The 20,983-nt window shown below is 36.2% G+C and overlaps 1 protein-coding gene across 10 annotated transcripts in view; it reads right to left on the bottom strand.

Moving 5' to 3' along the window:
- Nucleotides 1-20,983, bottom strand: part of ERC1 (ELKS/RAB6-interacting/CAST family member 1) — a 490,329-nt gene that overhangs the window by 246,263 nt on the left and 223,083 nt on the right. For all 10 annotated transcript variants that reach the window (XM_055281162.2, XM_055281160.2, XM_055281164.2 and 7 more), the window contains one exon: nucleotides 14,487-14,622. In XM_055281162.2, the coding sequence (XP_055137137.2) occupies nucleotides 14,487-14,622 (136 nt within the window). The remainder of the gene's footprint in view (nucleotides 1-14,486; nucleotides 14,623-20,983) is intronic.

Here is a 20,983-nt window from a genome sequence, read left to right on the forward strand (position 1 = left end):
AAAAATAATAGAACAATAATATAAAAATGTCATTTGGAAAGATAAAAATAAACAACAGTAAAAACAACCAAAAGAGATGAAAGTGGTTATCTCAGAGGAAGAGGAATCAGAGTTAGACAAGAATAAGTGACTATTATTCTAAGACATGTAAGTATTATTTGTGTAAATAATATAAAATACATATTGTTCTAATATAAAATCAAAAGCAAATTGAAAAATATGTTAAGAGAGTATCTTGCACTGCAAAGAAATCAACAGGGATATAAAGACCTTCTGGAAATAGTTACAAGTGTCATTGTTCAGGTAACTGACATCTAAATATGTAAGTTAACTGTTGACTGTGAAAAGAGAAAAGCAGAGCAGGCAAACACATCCTCAGGCAGCGCTCGTGATCAAAGCAAAGGCAGAGAGAACAAAACACGTATGGATTATACGTCATTGTGCTCTTCAGCTTTTTATTCAAAAGTCCTGTGAATTTCTTCACAGCAATATTTTACAGAAGTGGGTCAGAATTATGATAAGAAATTCCTTTCAAGTCTTTTGATAACCATGGGATATTCTAAATAACAACATCTTTTAAAAGGGACAATATTATCACAGTAAGTTCTTCCATAAATTCTGAAGATTCTGAAGATAAATCTCAAACTTAAAAAGAAAAACCTCTAATCTGTCAATGCCAGACTTTGAGCTGAAGAAGTGACAGTTATCACCAGCTTCCTTGAAAGGGAGTGAGCCAATAAGATGTCATATTAGGCTTGAGAATTATGAAATGCAACAGACTTCACATACTTCTGCTCTCAGGACATCTGATGAAGTAAGGGGATGTGCTAGAACCCCTGGAAGGTGGCTCAAGTGCAAGAGTGATTATACCATGTGTAGCCTGAGGCTTGGAATATATGATTTACATGCTAAAGTACATTTTCTCCTTCAAAAAGTCTATATTCACCAACCTTCATGATAAACTACGAGACAGTAAAAGCCATTCTGAGTCTGTAATGCTGAAGAAATCTACATATAACATCTACTATCCCTAATTCCTCCTATCCCTATATTCCTTAGGTTTGAAGGATCTGAAGCATCCGGAAATTAGGAAGTTGACTTACTGGAACTAAATCTAGCTAGAGATTAAGGCAGGACATGCCATACTTAATTTGAGAAAATCATACCTGTTGTTTATAGGCATTCTTAATCTGCTGCTAGCTTAGAAGAAAATATTCTTCTTTGGCTAATATACTATTTGTACTGTCCAATGCAGGAGCTAGCAACAAGTAGCTACTGAGCGATTAAATGCGGCTAGTCCAAATTGAGATGTGCTATTAACGCACACTAAATTTCAAAAACTTAGTCTTAAAAAAAGGAGGTACAACACTTCTTTAATAATTTTCATATTGATTATATGTTGAAATAATATTTTGGACATATTTGATTAAAGAAAACTATTAAAATTAGTATCTGTTTCCTTTTAGTTTTTTTAATGAGACTACTAGAAAATTCAAAATTATACATGTGGCTCACATTATATTTCTACTGGAGAATGTGGCACTAGTTAGAGCAGTTTTTACATATGAAATAAATCTATAAAAGGCTATATGACACATCATGTTTTACATACATTTGTAACTCTTTTCCCAGCTTACAGGCTATCAGCAGACAAATATGAGTTATATAGGTGATAAACACCAAAAAAAGGCTCCAACGGTACCCAACCCTGATAATTACCATGGTGATAATATGAATAAAACAATTTAAAATAGCATTTATTACTCTAACAGAGAAAACTAAACTGTGGATTTAGGGGCGAAAAAATCAGACTATGGTAGATCACCTTAATACTAAAAATATAAAATACCTGTAATCATTGTTTATTGTTGTATTAATGAGTTACTTCAAAACTTAGCAGCTTAAGACAACAGTGAATACTGATTATCTCAAACAGTTTGTGTGGGTCAAGAACTTAAAAGCAGCTTAGCTGAACAGTTTTGGTGCCAGGGTCTCTTATGAGGTTGTAGTCAAGACGTCAACCAGGCTTCAGTCCTTTCCTTCCACTGAGATGGCTGGCAAGGTGGTGCAGCTATTGGTAAGAGGCCTCTGTTCCTCTCCACAGGGCTGCTTGAGTGTCACTACAACATGGAGGCTGGCTTTCACCAGGGCAAGTGATTCAGGAGTGCAAGGCAGTTGCATCAATGTCTTTTGTGATCTAGCTTCAGAAGTCGGAGCCATGACTTCTGCCTTCTTGTACGGTTCATACAGACCAATCCTGACAGGGTGTGGGAGAGGACTACACAAGGGCATGAACACCAGGAGGTAAGGATGATTTGGAGTCAAACTGAAGGATGGGTATTATACAACCTGAAGATGTAGCTCCAGTAAAACAAAACTGGATTATCGATGAAGACAAAATTTCTTCTCAAAGAAAAATGCCTGTTAGGCTAACAGGACCTCAATTACAAAAACACAGCTGTTGGTATGAGACTATATTAAAATGGAACCCAAACATACCTAAAATATAAAGGCAGATATTATGGAGACTACAGAATTGAGATATGGCTCAGCATTTCACTGAATGTGAAACCAGCAAGATATGCATTACATCAGGAATTATTCAGAATAAACTCTGCAAATGATCTGAATTCTAATAAAATATTTTCTTGTGACTATGATTACAAATTAGAGTAATCCAACGTATTCATAAATAGTTCAACACCAAGAATACTCAGTGATAGGCCAATCATCAAAGTTCAGCTGAAAAAAAATTGGGCAAATGTTTTAAGAGATATACAACGGAGGTTTATCAATAAGCTTAGTCATCACATTTGAGTGAATCTTCACATTTGACTGGGGAATCAACTTTTTTTTTTTAAAAGAAATATGAGAACGAAATACTCAGAGTCTATTGGCCCCCAATGAATAAAGACCCTCTTTAAACTCCTGTTTCCTCATGAATTTTCAATATAACTGCTTCTAGTCTTAAAGTAGATAAGGGAAAAAGTTAAAAAAAAAAAAAAAAGCCAAAAAGAGAGTCTAATTTTAAATTACAACTGTGTATTTCAAAATTGTTTTTAAAGAAGTAGATTTCATCAGAGTGAACAGGTAACCTACAGAACGGGAGAAAATTTTCGCAATCTATCCATCTGACAAAGGGCTAATATCCAGAATCTACAACGAACTTAAACAAATGTACAAGAAAAAAGCAAACCCCATCAAAAAATGGGCAAAGGATATGAACAGACACTTCTCAAAAGGAGACATTTATGCAGCCAACAGACATATGAAAAAATGATCATCATCACTGGTCATTAGAGAAATGCAAATCAAAACCACAATGAGATACCATCTCACACCTGTTAGAATGGTGATCATTAAACTCACACCTGTAATCCCAGCACTTTGGGAGGTTGAGGTGGGCAGATCACGAGGTCAGGAGATCGAGACCATCCTGGCTAACATGGCGAAACCCCGTCTCTACTAAAAATACAAAAAAATTAGCCGGGAGTGGTGGCGGGCGCCTGTAGTCCCAGCTACTCAGGAGGCTGAGGCAGGAGAATGGTGTTAACCCGGGAGGCAGAGCTTGCAGTGAGCTGAGATCGCACCACTGCGCTCCAGCCTGGGTGACAGAGTGAGACTCCGTCTCAAAGAAAAAAAAAAAAAGTCAGGAAACAACAGATGCTGAAGAGGTTGTGGAAAAACAGGCATGCTTTTACACCGTTGGTGGGACTGTAAACTAGTTCAACCACTGTGGAAGACAGTGTGGTGATTCCTCACGGATCTAGAACTAGAAATACCACTTGACCCAGCAATCCCATTACTGAGTAAATACCCAAAGGATTATAAATCATGCTGCTATAAAGACACATGGACACGTATGTTTATTGCGGCACTATTCACAATAGCAAAGACTTGGAACCAACCTAAATGTCCATCAATGATAGACTGGATTAAGAAAATGTGGCACATACACACCATGGAATACTATGCAGCCAGAAAAAAAAACGATAAGCTCATGTCCTCTGCAGGGACATGGATGAAGCTGGAAACCATAATTCTCAGCAAAATAACACAAGAACAGAAAACCAAACACCTCATGTTCTCACTCATAAGTGGGAACTGAACAATCAGAACACATGGACACAGGGAGGGGAACATCACACACTAGGGCCTGTTGAGGGGGTTTGGGGCTGGGGAAGGGATGACATTAGGAGAAAATACCTAATGTAGGTGATGGGTTGATTGGTGCAGTAAATCACCATGCCACGTGTATACCTATGTAACAAAACTGCACATTCTGCACATGTAACCCAGAACTTAAAGTATTAAAAAAAAAGTGGATTCGAGATGTTCTCACCACAAAGAAATGACAAGTATGTGAGGTGATGGATATGTTAATTAGCCTGATTTGATCATTCCACAATGTATGCATGTATTCAAACATCACCATACATACGTACGATTATTTGTCAATTAAAAATTAAGCTTGTAATCCCAGCACTTTGAGAAGCCAAAGTGGGTGGATCACCTGAGGTCAGGAGTTCAAGACCAGCCTGGCCAACATGGTGAAACCCCATCTCTACTAAAAATACAAAAATTATCCGGGGTGGTGGTGCACACCTGTAATCCCAGCCACTCGGGAGGCTGAGGCAGGGAGAATTGCCTGAACCGGGGAGGCGGTGGTTGCAGTGAGCCAAGCTTACGCCCCTGCTCTCCAGCCTGGGAGAGGGAGTAAGACTCTGGCTCAAAAAATATATATAAAATAAAATAAAATAAAAATAAAATTTAAAAAAATTACAAAGGGGAATTATTAGGTTGGTGCCAAAGTAATTCTGGTTTTTGCCATTAACACATGTACTGTTTGGAGATAAGCCATTTTATAGCACTCATTAATTAGAAAAAAGCACCAAATTGGCAGCCTAGGGGAATAAGACTAAGTAGAGAGACAGTTTTATTTCATGCACCTGCCCTAACTTGGCTATTTTACTCTGCTTAAACAATTCAGGCAACCCAAAATTTAGAAATGTACTGCGTGTCACAGACATCTCACTTAATAGCTATCTAGAGAAAGTAAAGGAACACGCTTTATCATTTTAAATAGTTCATATCACCTAAAATGAAAGCAGTATCTTTAGAGTTTTACTTCAACTGCTATTAACCACATTTGCACTCACCAAAACGAACCCAGATCATTTTCCTACCATTGGATTAAATTGTAACTGAAACCTACTTTTGCCAGCCTCATATATTTGCTGAAATCAAATACAAATACTTCACTCAGAGTATAGGGTTCACGGCAGGAGGTTTGTGTGACTACTTTGAGGGGTCTGGTAGAGGGAGAAGAAGGAAGATCTTTCACAGAACTCCTCATCTCCTTAAAGAAGAAGCCCCCTATATTCAGAGACTAGGGCAGAAGTCAGGACGGCCTAACTATATAGCTCACTCAGGGGGTTAACAGGGAGAGACTGGACTCTACAGCAACTCCCAGTTGGGACGGCCTAACTATAGCTCACTCAGGGGGTTAACAGGGAGAGACTGGACTCTACAGCACCTCCCACGATACCACTTCCAATACATCTCTCAGAACTTTACTTCTTGATGTCAGCTCTGTCAACACCAATCTACACGTCACCGCAGCTGTAGGAGTCTAGCCTCCGCTGCCTTTTTTTTTTTTTTTCTTTGAGATGCAGTTTCCCTCTTGTTGCCCAGGCTGGTGGAGTGCAATGGCGTGATCTCGGCTCACCACAGCCTCCGCCTCCCGGGTTCAAGCGATTCTCCTGCCTCGGCCTCCAGAGTAGCTGGGATTACAGGCATGCACCACCACGCCTGGCAAATTTTGTATTTTTCGTAGAGATAAGGTATCTCCATGTTGGTCAGGCTGGTCTCGAACTCCTGACCTCAGGTGATCTGCCCGCCTCAGCCTCCCAAAGTGCTGGGATTCCTGGTGTGAGCCACTGCACCCAGCTAGCTGCCTTTCTTTCCAATCAAACATTCAATCAGAAAAGCAAAGGCAAAGGAGAAACTGCAATGAAAATTTAATTTGTTCTTCCCTCAAACATCTCCCTCAAAAATTGTTAACGAGGCTCTATAGTATAGTAACATAAAAAAGAGCTACCTGATAATGGTAGATCTTCCTATGCTTTTGCATTTTTCTGCGGCAGAAAGAAGGCCAATTCAGATTTCACAAAGATTATCCAAAGTAACAATCTCTCACATTCTCTCCTCCCTCTCCCAACTCTCATTCTGACATGGTAATGGAAGTCATTTATTTGAATTAATAATAAGAGCTGCTTCCTTGGAAGTAAACACCACTTACCAGACAGACTTTAACCTGTTCTGAAAGATATTAATGTTAACTGTTATCCATTATCCTTAATGTAAAGAGACAGTAATTCTTTATTACCTTCAACCCCACTGCTTATTCTGCCTCCCTCTTCCCCATCCCCTAAGCATATATACACATCCAGAAGATTTCATTAAAATCATTCAACATGTCAGAATTCATTTACCAACTTCTCAGATGCTTTGTGGGGAAAAAAATTGAAGCCAGATGCACTGATGAAGTGAAAGCTAGCATAACACAGAGACAGAATTTGGTTACACACCAACTACTTTAAGGCAATACTGTGGGTTAAAATTTAAAAATATTCTCTCCCTCCTTCTCTTTAAAACTCCTCAAATATCTCCCCTCAGTTAAGAGTGGTGCTCTGTTATAACCTCAATTGTTAAAAACCAAAGTCAAAACAAAAGCAGATGTATTTCATTAAATAAACAGAAAAGTACACATATAAAAATGATGCTTTATATCAATAAATTTTACAGCGCATATAGTAGAAATATCCCATATAGACTGGGAAGGTTCTCATTTTGAAAATCATGGTAGCTGAGTATGAGAAACGTGGGCAAGGACATGGAGTTTACCTAATCCTAGGACACTATAAATCTTTGATCTGTAATGCTTATAAAAAGAACAAGCATACCTTTTCAAAGTCTTTACCAAAAAATCCCAAAAATATCTTTTCCTTAAAATAACGGACAACTGATGTGGTCCATAAGAGGCTGACCTTTGCCTCTGAGGTCTTAGAAAACGGACTATTTGCATACCTGCTTCTGTTCTCTTAAAAAATAAAAGGACTAGTATTCAGTGGCATAATAAGGCAACTATAATTAACAACACTTCGTTGTACATGTTAAAATACCTAAAAGAATAGAATTACAATGTTCCTAACACAGAGAAATGATACATGCTTGACGGGATGAGTACCCTAATTACCCTGATCTGATCATTACACATTACATGCTTGTATCAAAACATCGTGTGTACCTCGTAAATATGTATAACTATTATGTATCCATTATAATTAAAAATAAAGTTTAAGAAAAACAAGAATCTCCTTGGAGACTTTTCCTTCCAAATGCAAACCAAGAGGAGTTCACACAACACAAAGGAGTAAACCATTCATTTCACTAAAGTGAGAACTTGGTAGTCCACTTTTTAATAATGTTAGTGCCTAATAAAATTTTATTCATCATTTTACGGAGAGCACATTAGTCCTATCAATAAAGTCTTTCAATAAATTTCACTGCTATTAAATTGAACTGACATGTGGCCAGAGGGAAAAGTACTATAGAGTCCATTTCGAACATTGCAGAATTTTAAAAACTAATGTTAAGACGTGTTTTTGCTTTCTTTCTAAATGGTAAAAAGTGGCCCAGTTTGAGATAGGAGTTTTTAAAAGCTGCACACAATTTGTGTAGGTGCTTCACCTGCAGTAAAGGAGAATTTTCATGCGTAATTTCAGCAACTATCCACAGGGATGTAAAAACAGATGCTGATTTATATGCACACTTTTCCATTGTGATCCGTTACTCTAATATTCATTAAGAACACCATAAAAACTCACCTATGACAATATTCTATATAGAAAAAGCCCTGTTTTACTAAGAAAAAATTTTTATTAAAAAAGAAGAAATGATACAGGATTAAACATTTAAATAGGTGAAGGAGAAGTTCTAGAAACAGGAAATCAAAATTTATTTTTGCAAAAACATTAATATATTAGCTGTATCTAGCATGTGACAAATCACATACTATTTCTAGAAATAGTATTACTAAAAAGATGTCAGACAATCTTAATTTTTATAAAAGGCTTTCTTAAATAATTATCCCCCAATCTAAAAATGAAGGATAAGTAGTGTTCATCTCAGAAAGGAAAAAAATCTCTTATCAAAATGAAGAAACTGTTTTTGTAGACAGAGTTAAATCAAATTACAGAGAAAAACACAAATGTTTCATTGACTATATATCTAAGAAGAGAATATGCTTAAATATATGTAAAGCTGATTTTCCCCGTCTCTATTTCCATTGTTCTCACTTTCTTTGAACTTTATTCTTAATATTCACTGGTTTCGGGAGAACTGACTCACAGCACCACAGCATTCTTTCAGCAGTTCCACGAATCTCTCTCACAACAACCTCTTTCAAGGTTAAATTCAGATACTTATCTTTGTTATAAAGAAAAACAAAGCCCCAAACCACTATGATAGGAGCCTCCTTTCAGTCCACTCTACTTTGCATTATTAGGATGTGACTAAAACTTACAGCCTTGTTGAAAGGTATATCTGAGTGTTACTGCCCAAAGAATTAATATTCTCAACTAAGGGAAGATGGCATTTCCTGTGTTAAAACATATAAGGCTCTTAAAGGATGGCCTACAGAATTTTAGAGAATATTTATTAGGATGCTGAACGGAATATCATTCAGTTCCAAAAAAATTATAACTAAATTAAATTTTATTATTTATAACTCAATAAGTACAGCTATAATTAATGAACCTATGTAAAACAATGTTAGGACTTCATGTCTAAAACACCAAAAGCAATGGCAACAAAAGCCAAAATTGACAAATGGGATCTAATTAAACTAAAGAGCGTCTGCACAGCAAAAGAAACTACCACCAGAGTGAACAGGCAACCTACAGAACGGGAGAAAATTTTTGCAACCTACTCATCTGACAAAGGGCTAATATCCAGAATCTACAATGAACTCAAACAAATTTACAAGAAAAAAACAAACAACCCAATCAAAAAGTGGGCAAAGGACATGAACAGACACTTCTCAAAAGAAGACATTTATGCAGCCAAAAACCACATGAAAAAATGCTCATCATCACTGGCCATCAGAGAAATGCAAATCAAAACCACAATGAGATACCATCTCACACCAGTTAGAATGGCCATCATTAAAAAATCAGGAAACAACCGGTGCTGGAGAGGATGTGGAGAAATAGGAACACTTTTACACTGTTGGTGGGACTGTAAACTAGTTCAACCATTGTGGAAGTCAGTGTGGCGATTCCTCAGGGATCTAGAACTAGAAATACCATTTGACCCAGCCATCCCATTACTGGGTATATACCCAGAGGACTATAAATCATGCTGCTATAAAGACACATGCACACGTATGTTTATTGCGGCACTATTCACAATAGCAAAGACTTGGAACCAACCCAAATGTCCAACAACGATAGACTGGATTAAGAAAATGTGGCACATATACACCATGGAATACTATGCAGCCATAAAAATGATGAGTTCGTGTCCTTTGTAGGGACATGGATGAAACTGGAAAACATCATTCTCAGTAAACTATGGCAAGGACAAATAACCAAACACCACATGTTCTCACTCATAGGTGGGAATTGAACAATGAGAACTCATGGACACAGGAAGGGGAACATCACACTCTGGGGACTGTTGTGGGGTTGGGGGAGGGGGGAGGGACAGCATTAGGAGATATACCTAATGCTAAATGACAAGTTAATGGGTGCAGCAAAACAACATGGCACATGGATACATATGTAACAAACCTGCAAATTGTGCACATGTACCCTAAAACCTAAAGTATAATAATAATTTAAAAAAAAAAAAAGATTTTTTTTGAAAAGAGGTTTAAACAACAAAATGTAATAAATTTCAAAAGAAAAATGACTGAAAAAGAAAAAATACATAACAATCATCATTCCTTGATGTAATTCATAACATATCAGTTCAAAGTAGGTGATATGCAAAGATCTTCATGATAGGTAGCAAATGTAATTAAAATTTACACAGAAATTTCAGATAATAAATCATTACATGTGAAAAATGGACAGTGTCACTGAACAAATAAAATATAATAACTTGAAGACACCATTATATGTAAAATGAGCAAAAAATTAAATAGAACCAAAGTGGCTATGGGGAAAACAGAATGCCTGCAAACTGCTGAGGGTACTATAAATTAGCTCATCTTTGGTAATAAAAATTGAAGAAAAGCTACAATACTTCATATACTTTGAGTAAGTTTGCTCTGAGTAATAGCCAAAGGAAACCACCAAATTGGGTACAATTTATCTGTACAAATTTGCTCTGTGAAAACTGAAAATTAAGAAATGTCCAGAAAAAGAGGAACGTGTATAAAGCTACTGAACTCTGGATTCAACTGAAAATAATAAGTACAGGCATCATTATGAAACATACAACTCATGGAAATGTTTAAATGACATAAAGTTTTTAAAAAGCAAAATACAAAAGAGTGTATATATATTACTATTACAAATAAGTAAAATTAAAGTTTAAAAGAAAATGTAGAGGGATGTAAACAAATATATATTATGGATTAATTTTTCTAGTATGTTAATTAAAAGTTATAATTTTTAAACGAAAGCAAAGGTATATGACCAAAGGTATATGACCTTCAGTTTAAAAACAGAAGAAACCAACTCTATGAAATTCAAGCAAAGATAGGAAAAAAGAAGTTACTTGGAAAATATAGAAAATATTTCTCAAGTAAAGGGAAAACACAAATAAGGAGTTTGGCTAAGAAATGAAGCCAGAGTCAAAGGTTCCATTCCAGGGCTACGTAAATATGGTTAAAAAGCTAGCTTAGAACTGAAAGACACACTAAAGTCTAAGGAGTGAAGTCTTATCTGTCTTAAGACTTATTTTAGAGATATGAAAGTTTCAAGGGGTTAAGTGATATCTTTCTTTTTCAGCATTTTATTAGGGACAATTTCAAACATGCAAAAGTATAGGAAAGATAATATCATACACCCCATGTCACCATCACTCAGCTTCAATAAACTATCAAAAAATGGCCAATGTCTCCCCAAATTTTAAAAAGTAAATCCCAGTGTTAGGGCATTGGTGTCCCAGCAATCTCCAAATTATTTTTATAGTCTCACCATGAAGTTTCTGGATTTAAAAATACTTTATTTGTCTTAAACAACTGTACTCATTAGTCTTTCTTATGCTCAAACTGTCTATCCTAGGCCAGTGATAGCCCCTTCATTCTTGCTCCTCTGTCCATCCTTATATGACCCCAGTAGTCTTTGATAGGTTCTTAATTTTTCATATTGCATGATGCGATAGTGCAGTGATTTTTCAAAATGTGGTTCCTGGTCCAGGAATGTTATCATCACCCAGGAACTTATTAGAAATGCAAATTCATGGGGCTTTCCCCAAACTTACTGAATCAAAACCCCTAGGGACAGGAGACAGCAATCTATTTTTCTAATAGCCCTCCATGTAACTCCAACGCACACAAGTTTGATAACCACTAATTTAGGTTTATCTTGTACATTTCTTGCTCTAATCCTGGCATGAGTAATTTCTCCAAGAATTCTTAACTTCTTTTATTTTTATTTATTTTAGAGACAGGGTCTTGCCCTGTCACATATGCTGGAGTATAGTGGCACAATCATAGCTCACTGCAACCTTGAACTCCTGGGATAAAGCAATTCTCCAGTTTCAGCCTCTAAAGTAGCTGGGACCATACGTGTACGCCATCCTGCCAGGCGAATTTCTTAAATTTTTTTAGAGGCAGGGTCTGTGTTGCTCAGGTTGGTCTTGAACTCCTGGTCTCAAGTGATCCTTCATCTCACCTCCCGAGTCACCAGGATTAGCATAAGCCACGATGGCCGGCTCTATTTCTTTATTATGTTGTTGTAAATGACAACCCGGTGGTAGGGAGTACCCCTAACACCCAGATTTCGATCTCTAAATATGATCCATAGGGCCAGGCACAGTGGCTCACGCCTATATTCCTAGCACTTTGGGAGGCTGATGCAGGAGGTTCATAGGGAGCCAGGAGTTCGAGAACAGCCTAAGGCAACATAGTGAGACCTTGTCTCTACAAAAAATTAAAAAATTACAAGCCTGCAGTCCCAGCTACTCAGGAGGCTGAGACAGGAGGATCACACAACTGCACTCCAGCCTAGGTGACAGAGTGAGACTGTCTGTCAAATAAGTAAATAAATAAATAAACAGAAATATACTCAAGTAACTGAGTAGTTAGTAAAAGAACTGAGATCAGATCCTAAGTATCCTAACTTGTAGTCCAGTGCTCTTTTCATGGTATTTGAATGAATTACATCTCTGTGTAACTTGCACATGGCCATCAGCTATCTTTTTCATAACATTGATATCTATCTTTTACTTACACACCCTGGGGAAGTCAGTCATCCACTCTAAATTAGTTTTCCCTGTATGTAAAATATAAATAATATAATCTATCTTATTTATCCTTTAGTTTATATAAAAAGGAAATAAGAGATTACATATGAAAGCACTTCTGGTGTTATAACAACTGACAGAAGATTAGAAGAGTATCTTTGGTTTATAAAGACAGACTGCTAAAAGAAAACATTAAATGATGAGCAGGGAAAGAAAGACAAATGAAACAGTTAAAGTGCTAACATAAAGAGGGGCTTGCCTTATCATAAAATAAATACTTTCCACAATTAAACAACAATGAGGCCATAGTTCAAGAAGGGAGGTTAAATTGAAATCCTAGAAACAGACTCATCATCAATTTCATGAAATATAAAGACATCAATTCAAGTTTGTGAGCAATGAAATAATTCCCTATAAACATTCTTGTGAAGTTGTTAGCAATAAAGAAAAAATATCCTCACCACACAAATACCATAAAACGAATTAAAAAGTAAAGGTAAAAATATGAAAGCACAGAACAACTTAAAAGTATTTATGTGTAAATATATACCCTCAAAATGGGGATAAACTAAGCAAAAAATCCATGGGAGGAAAAGTTAACAATGGAAGAGAGATTTAAATTACATTAACAAACAAAAGAAAATTCAAGACTTGAAAAAACAATGTCATTGGTAATCAGAGAAATATAAATTAACACAAAATGAAATATTTTCCACTCATCAGATTCGTATTTTGTTAAAAAAAAAAAAAAAGGAGGAAGAACAGAAAGATGAGAAAATTGCCAATATTAACTGTTATTGGCAAGGATGAGGAAAAATGGGCATGCTGCTTTTTTCAAAATTTGGTGCATTTGAGGAAATTTATACTTTTTCTATAAATGTAATCAGTAAAAGTTACATAAAAGAGGAATGAGAAAAAGAAGTAAAAAGTAGTCTTCTTCATATGTTAAAAGAATTTGTTGTAAAGCCTCAAAATGGCTTCTACACAGTAACTCCTCCAAATCTCTCCAGTAAAGATTGTAATTGTGGCATATACACAATATCAGACCCAATTAGAAATTGTTAACTAGAGAAAAACAATCTGGCAGTGGCTTAGTCTTAGCATGAGTTTCAGAGACTCCAGCACGTTTATGGTATTCTTCCCTATAATCTAAACCTTCATTCGGAAGCATTATGATCAAGACAAAGAGGACACTCTACAGATTCAGGAAGTCCCAGTTAAAATCATGGCTGAGCCATTTAGAAGTTGTGTGCATTTACATCAGTAACGCAATGTCTCTGAATCTATTCCCCCCGGTGCAAAATGTATACAATACCACCTGCTCCACTTGAATTACTGTGAAGGTTAGAATAAAATGAATGACCAGAGCCTAGTTTCAAATACTGAGGACCTAACTGGCACTTATAATATGGTAGCTGCTACTGCTGTTATTGAGTAGGTTTAATTAATCTGTGAATAATTAGGTTTAGGCATCAATTATCACTCCACTGAAGTGAAAAAATACAGTTTATATGTCACATTCTGTATGACTGTAAAATATTCTTGCTAAATTGAATATTTAAAAAGAGGAAAGGAAGGAAAGATGGAGGGAGGTTAGAGAGGTAGAAGGAAAAGAAAAAGGAAGAATGGAAAAAAGGAAGAAAGACACAAACCAAGATTAGCAATCCATTTTAATGAATGGAACTGGCAAAGAGGTATACTGACAACCCTGAAGCCTAATATAACCCACTCATTAAACTGTCATTGAACTTACCAATTAAGTGTGATCAACTTGAAGCAAGATGAACTTTCTCCTATGCTGACGTGTCCTCAGAAAGCTGTGGAATAAAACTTGCAATTTCTATTTAAAGCCATTCCTTCATTGCTAAACAGTTGGTCTGAGAGGAAGGCAGCAAGCAGGGTTAGAAAGAGAAAAAAGAGGAGGATAAAGATGAAGAGAAAAACAACATGCGATTATGGATCAAATGTCTTCACCCGATCCTTTCAGATTCTCCTTGTGTTCTAACCTGTAGCTGCTGAGAGCTGTCGTTGAGATTGTCCTCCCGTCGTCGCGCCTCCTCTAACATTTGTGCACTCTTCTTTTTTTCCACCTGTTCCTTGTGCTTCAGATTTGCTACCTTCTTATTCTGGTCTTTCACTTGCCTAATGACAGAAGGAGAAAAATCAAGCTTTGCATATGTATGCATAGAAACAAATAGTTTATTTAGAGACTTACACCAGTGACAATAAGGAATCGTTGAAAACCAACAAATACATGCTGCAAAATTGTTCAACAATTCCAAATTCGTTCCTGTCAATGGTAGCACATTTGTTTACAAAAATAAGTTTTCCCATGAAGAACATGTATTTCAGCATGTACTCTATGAAGAACAATGAAATCATAAAACAAAAGAAAGGCATGGGATAATCTGAAATGACTAAAAAGAAACCAAGTCAGAGATTCTGGAAACACGGAAGCAGTCTCCTGACACTGACGCACTAAAATATTAGAATGGCTGACAGAAAAAGAAAGCTTTGTAAAACAACTCCAATTTTACCGTTATTAAATATTTCAAACATTCAATACACTGTATATAATGTAGATGTGTATGAAAATAATGACATAAAAATCTATAAACCTAGCTTAAGAAATGGAACATCCTATTGACTTCTGAAGGTCCCTACTGCGTCTCTCTCTACTATCGGTCTCTCCTCCATTAATAAGAACAACCTGTATCTCAAAATTTATGTTTAAAATCCCCTTGCTTTTACTACTGTTTTGCTACATATATATATATATATATATGAACTGTTCATTTACAGTTTACATGTTTTTGAGCTTTATAAAGATAAATAATTATTCGTTTTTCTTTTTAGTACAGAATGATATTCAATATTATTCCCTTTCAATAGGTTTCGAGACTTAGACCATTCAGAGTGTAATTTATCTTTTAATCTTCTCCACTTTCACTGAGGTATGAAATATTATATGGCAATCATTTTAATCTACTCCCCAGAAGATGACAATTGAGTTGTTTCCATTTTCTTGCTATTTTAAATAATGCTGCTAGGTGCACTCTGATATACCTGGGCAAGAATATCTCTAAGGTATAGGCCTAGGAACTGAACTACTAGGAAATACAGTAGGTACACCTTATTTTATTTTATTTTCCAAGAAGCTATATTAATTTATATTCTTGCTAGCTGTGCATAACAGTGGGCATTATACCTCTCCACATCCATTAACACATGGTACCGACTTTCTAAGTGTTTCCAATCAGGTAGAAAAAAAATAGCACCTCATTATAGTTTTAAAATGCATGTTTCTAACCACCTAGGCTGAATATCTTATACAGTATTTGGTCATTCCTGTTTCCACTTCTGTGAAATAGCTATTTGTGTCTTTTGTCCATTTTTTAAATTAACATATCTTTTTCTTAATGACTTGTAGGTATTCTTCATACATTATAGATAATAATGCTTTATCTGTTTTATGTTATGTAAGTATTTTCTTCTAGGCTATGATTTCTTTATATCTTTTCATTGATAGAATTCAATTTTATTTTTTTTCCGAGATGGGATCTAACTCAGTCGCCAAGGCTAGTGTGCAGTGGCACAACCTCAGCTCACTGCAGTCTTGACCTCCCAGGCTCAGGTGATTCTCCCACCTCAGCCTCCTGAATAGCTGGAATTACAGGCACATGCCACCACACCAGCCTATGCTGGTCTTGAACTCCTGGACTCAAGCAATCCACTGGCCTCCGCCTCCCAGTGTTGGGATTACAGGCATGAGTCACCATGTCCAGCCTAAAATTTTTAATTGTTTCATATGTATCAATCTTCTCCTTTATAATATACGATTTTGTGACATTTCCACAAAATCTTGTCCATCCAAGTTCATAAAGATATTCCCCTAAAACGACGTTAACTTTGTCTTTCACATTGTAGTCATTAATCCATCTGAAACCGATGTTGTATATGTTATGAGGTAAAAACATACTTCCATTTTGGAGGGTTTGATATAAGAATAAAATTCCATATTTTACATGTATTTATCATGAATTTTCCCAGGAATATTTACATGCATTGCCACTTCCGGTGTGTACCAAGTTTTTATATGCATGTGTACCTGTTTTGTGGCTATGTTTGTGTATTTCTGTGCCAGATCTATACCACCTTAATTACTATACCTTTACAAAAAGTAATTAGTAAGGCAAGGCTCCCTACCTTTTTCTTCTTCAAAACTGTCTTGGCTATTCTTGGTGCTTTATGCTTCTCACAGAAATTTCAGAACTAGCCCGTCAAGTTCCACCAAACCAATCAACCAACTACGGCAACAAAAAACCCAACAGCAGCCTCTGGGATTTTGATTCCAATTACATTGAAGCAACGTCAGTTTGGGAAAAACTTCATGCTTTTGGATCTTTCAGTTCATTAACATACTACAGATGCTCCTCAACTTACCATTGGGCTATATCCCAATAAACCCACCATAAGTTGAAAATATCCTAAGTCCAAAATGCGTTTAAAACACCTAATCTGGAAAGTAGCAGTTGTTTACTCTCCTGGTTGTGTGGCTAACTGGGATCTGTGGCTCACTGCCACTGTCCAGCATCACAAGAGAGTATCATATTACATACCACTAGTACAGGAAAAGATCAAAATTCAAATATGGTTTTACTGAATGTGTATCACTTCTGCACTATCGTTAAGTTGAAAACTTGTCAGTGTGTTTATCTATTTGTTTAGGTCTACTTAAAAGGCTTCTAACAAAGCATTGTATCTTCCTCCATAAAAGATGTGTGTATATTTTATTCCTATGTACATCATACGTTTTGCCATCATTTAAAATTCCAGACATCATGTCATTACACCCTTATACATGCTTCCTTATGCATCTCCAAAAAAGAGCACTTAACAATGTAAATTGTAACAAAATTAACAATTCCTCAATATCAATATAATATACAGTCCACATTCAAATTTCCCCATTCGTATCAGAGTTTATTTTTTTACAGCTACTTTATTTGAATCAAAATACAAAAAATACCCATACATTGTGCTTATTTGTTAGATCCTTCAAATCCCTACTAATCTAGAGAAAAGTCTCTTACCTCCTCCAATGTACCCTTTTTGAATGCCAGTGATTTTTTTTAAAAGGAAATCAATTATTCCATACAACAACTCACATTCTGGATTGTACGTTTGCTTCTTCATGATGAAATTCAACTTGTTTCTCTATATCTCTTGCTTTTTGTTTGTTTTGACACTGAATATTAGCTTTAAAGGGTTGAATATATTCAATTTTCATTTTTAGGTAAAAATAATAATTAATGGTGTTGTGTAACTGACATTGCCTCACATCTGAGAGCATATAATATAATGTCTGGTTTTCTTACTCTTTTTTTTTTTTTTTTGAGACAGGGTCTCGCTCTGTTGCCCAGGCTGGAGTGCAGTGGTGCAATGTTGGCTCACTGCAACCTCCACCTCTCGGGTTCAAGCCATTCTGGTGCCTCAGCCTCCCAAGTAGCTGGGATTACAGGCATGCAACACCCCATCCAGCTAATTTTTGTATTTTTAGTAGAGAAAGGGTTTCACCATGTGGGCCAAGCTGGTCTCAAACTCCTGGCCTCAAGTGACCCACTTGCCTCGGCCTCCCAAACTGCTGGGATTACGGGCATGAGCCACTGTGCCTGGTCCTTGGTTTCCTCACTCATAAAGAGGCTAAGATTAACCAGTGAGTTAAGGCAGCGACAGCCTGGTCTCTTCTGTGTGTAGAGTTCACCTTTTATCAATCTTTCACCTAATGGCTCCATGCACTAATGAACTTTCCCTGAATAAATTATTTTAATAACTTTTTAAAATTACATTTTCTAGTGGCTTTTTGCTGGCATATAAGCAGGAAGATGATTCCCATATATGGGTATTATATCTAGAAAACCTGTTAAATGCTCTTGCTAATTCTAATTATTTTTCTATAGATTTTTTTTCGATTTTTCTATGTATTCAGTTTACAGTTACACATCACGAAGTAAACCAGTAAACCCAGAGGACTATAAATCATGCTGCTATAAAGACACATGCACACGTATGTTTATTGCAGCACTATTCACAATAGTGAAGACTTGGAACCAACCCAAATGTCCAACAACGATAGACTGGATTAAGAAAATGTGGCACATATACACCATGGAATACTATGCAGCCATAAAAAATGATGAGTTCATGTCCTTTGTAGGGACATGAATCAAAATGGAAACCATCATTCTCAGTAAACTGTCACAAGGACAAAAAACCAAATACCGCATGTTCTCACTCACAGGTGGGAAATGAACTATGAGAACACATGGACACAGGAAGGGGAACATCACATTCTGGGGACTGTTATGGGGTTGGGGGAGAAGGGAGGGATAGCATTAGGAGATATACCCAATGCTAAATGACAAGTTAATGGGTGTAGCAAACCAACATGGCACATGGATACATATGTAACAAACCTGCACATTGTGCACATGTACCCTAAAACTTAAAGTATAATAATAATAATAGTTAAAAAAGAATTCAGCCACAGACAATATAATAAAATCAGCTATCACTAGAGGAAATAAAAAGAAAAATCATGTTTATATTTATTCTCCTTACTCTATAATTTTTTATTTCTCATTTTAACAATCTGATATCAATCATATTAACTAATGAAAAGGCAGACTGGCTCCTGGCATTCGAGAAGACAAACAAATGGAGAAAAATTCTGTTTTTATGAATCAAATTGCTTCTTCTCAAAATTAAGTTCCTCATAACATTCATTTACTAGATGCAAAAATTTTGCTCTGTTTTAAGAGAGAGAAAAAAATTTAAATGGTGCAGAAATTCCTTTCACCTTGCATTTGTGAATTATTCCAGATGGTGCTGGCAACCTTTAATGCCAATAGCAGTAGCCTGCTTATTTGGGGCATTATGACACATGGAATAAATAACTGAATTAAAACTACTAGACTATGTTTTGGTTGGAAGGTAGATATTTAATCCAATCAAAGCCAATTTCATTCCTCAGCACTTTTCATCACAATTATATCAAAGAGTAAGCGATTTTAAAAATCCTACTTTACCTACAAATCATAAAGCTAGGTTATGGTGTTTTTAGTCATGTTTCAGAAAAAACAATTCAAGAAATTCATTACTCTCATCCTATCCAATCAACCACTCTGTGCGTGTGTGTGTGTGTGTGTGTGTGTCTGTGTGTCTTTATGTGTGTTTGTTTTTTAAGAGACAGCCCCATTTTGTTGTCCTGGCTATAGTATAGTGGCGTGATCATATCTCACTACAGCCTTGAACTCCTGGGCTCAAGTGATCCTCCTGCCTCAGCCTCCCAAGTAGCTGGGACTATAGGCACACATCACCAAGCTCAGCTAATTTCTGTAGAGACAGCACCTTGCTATGTTGCCCAGGCTGGTCTTAAACTCCTGGCCCCAAGTGATCCTCTCGTCTCAGACTCCTGAGTTGCTGAGAGTACAGGTGTGAGCATTCCACCTGGCTTACAGACATACTAATGACTATCTCCATCAACTCCAAAAAGACATAATAAAATGAGAACTAAAGAATACAGAGCATGATCCCAAATGTATGCATATACACACATATAATGAAGAATATTAAGATGGGCAAATTAAGCATGTTTTTTGAAAATTCATTTTTTTTTCTTTCTTTTTTTTTTTTTTTAATACAAGGTCTCACTTACTCACCTAGGCTAAACTGCAGTGGCACAATCATAGCTCACTTCCCAGGCTCAAGTGATCATCCCATGTCAGCCTCCCAAGTAGCTGGGACTATAGACGTATGCCACCATGCCTGGCTAATTTTGTTATTGTTGTTTATTTTTTGTAGAGATGAGGTCTCACTATGTTGCCCAGGCTGGTCTCAAACTCCTGGGCTCAAGCAATCCTCTAGCCTTGGCCTCCCAAAGTGCTGGGATCATAGGAGTGAGCTACGGTGCCCAGCCTATCTTTTTTTCTTTTTTATCTTTTTTCTACAGTTTCTAAATTTTCTACTTTAGACATAAAATATTTTAAATTTTTCTTTAGAAGTTGTTTTTAAAAAGAGATACGGTTGTATCTCAAAATAGGTTGTTTGCCTATATCAGACTAGATATACAAAGCAGTACAGTATGGCACTTTTTTTGGTCTTTGATTCTTTTATTTTCTTAATCCATTTTATTTTCATATTTTAAATTTCCTATCTTTAGTTTCACCACTATTATTTCTTCACCTTCACTCTACAGGCTAAAGGATGACTATCAAGATAAAATGGTTTTATCTATGAGAGGCAACCAAGAAAAGTACAGAAAATTGTGAGATAATTAAATCAATCTCTTGCCTACCACCACTCTTGTCTTGTGTATGCGTGTCTGTGTACGTGTGTGTGTGCATGCACGTGTTTATGAATGTATCTATAGTTCTGAATTCATGAATTAACTAGAAAAGATGAAAACACACAATGATTTTCTTGCCTCATTATTATCCTTTTC

Source organism: Symphalangus syndactylus, chromosome 5 (assembly GCF_028878055.3).
Source record: "Symphalangus syndactylus isolate Jambi chromosome 5, NHGRI_mSymSyn1-v2.1_pri, whole genome shotgun sequence".
In the NCBI taxonomy this organism is placed as follows: Eukaryota; Metazoa; Chordata; class Mammalia; order Primates; family Hylobatidae; genus Symphalangus; species Symphalangus syndactylus.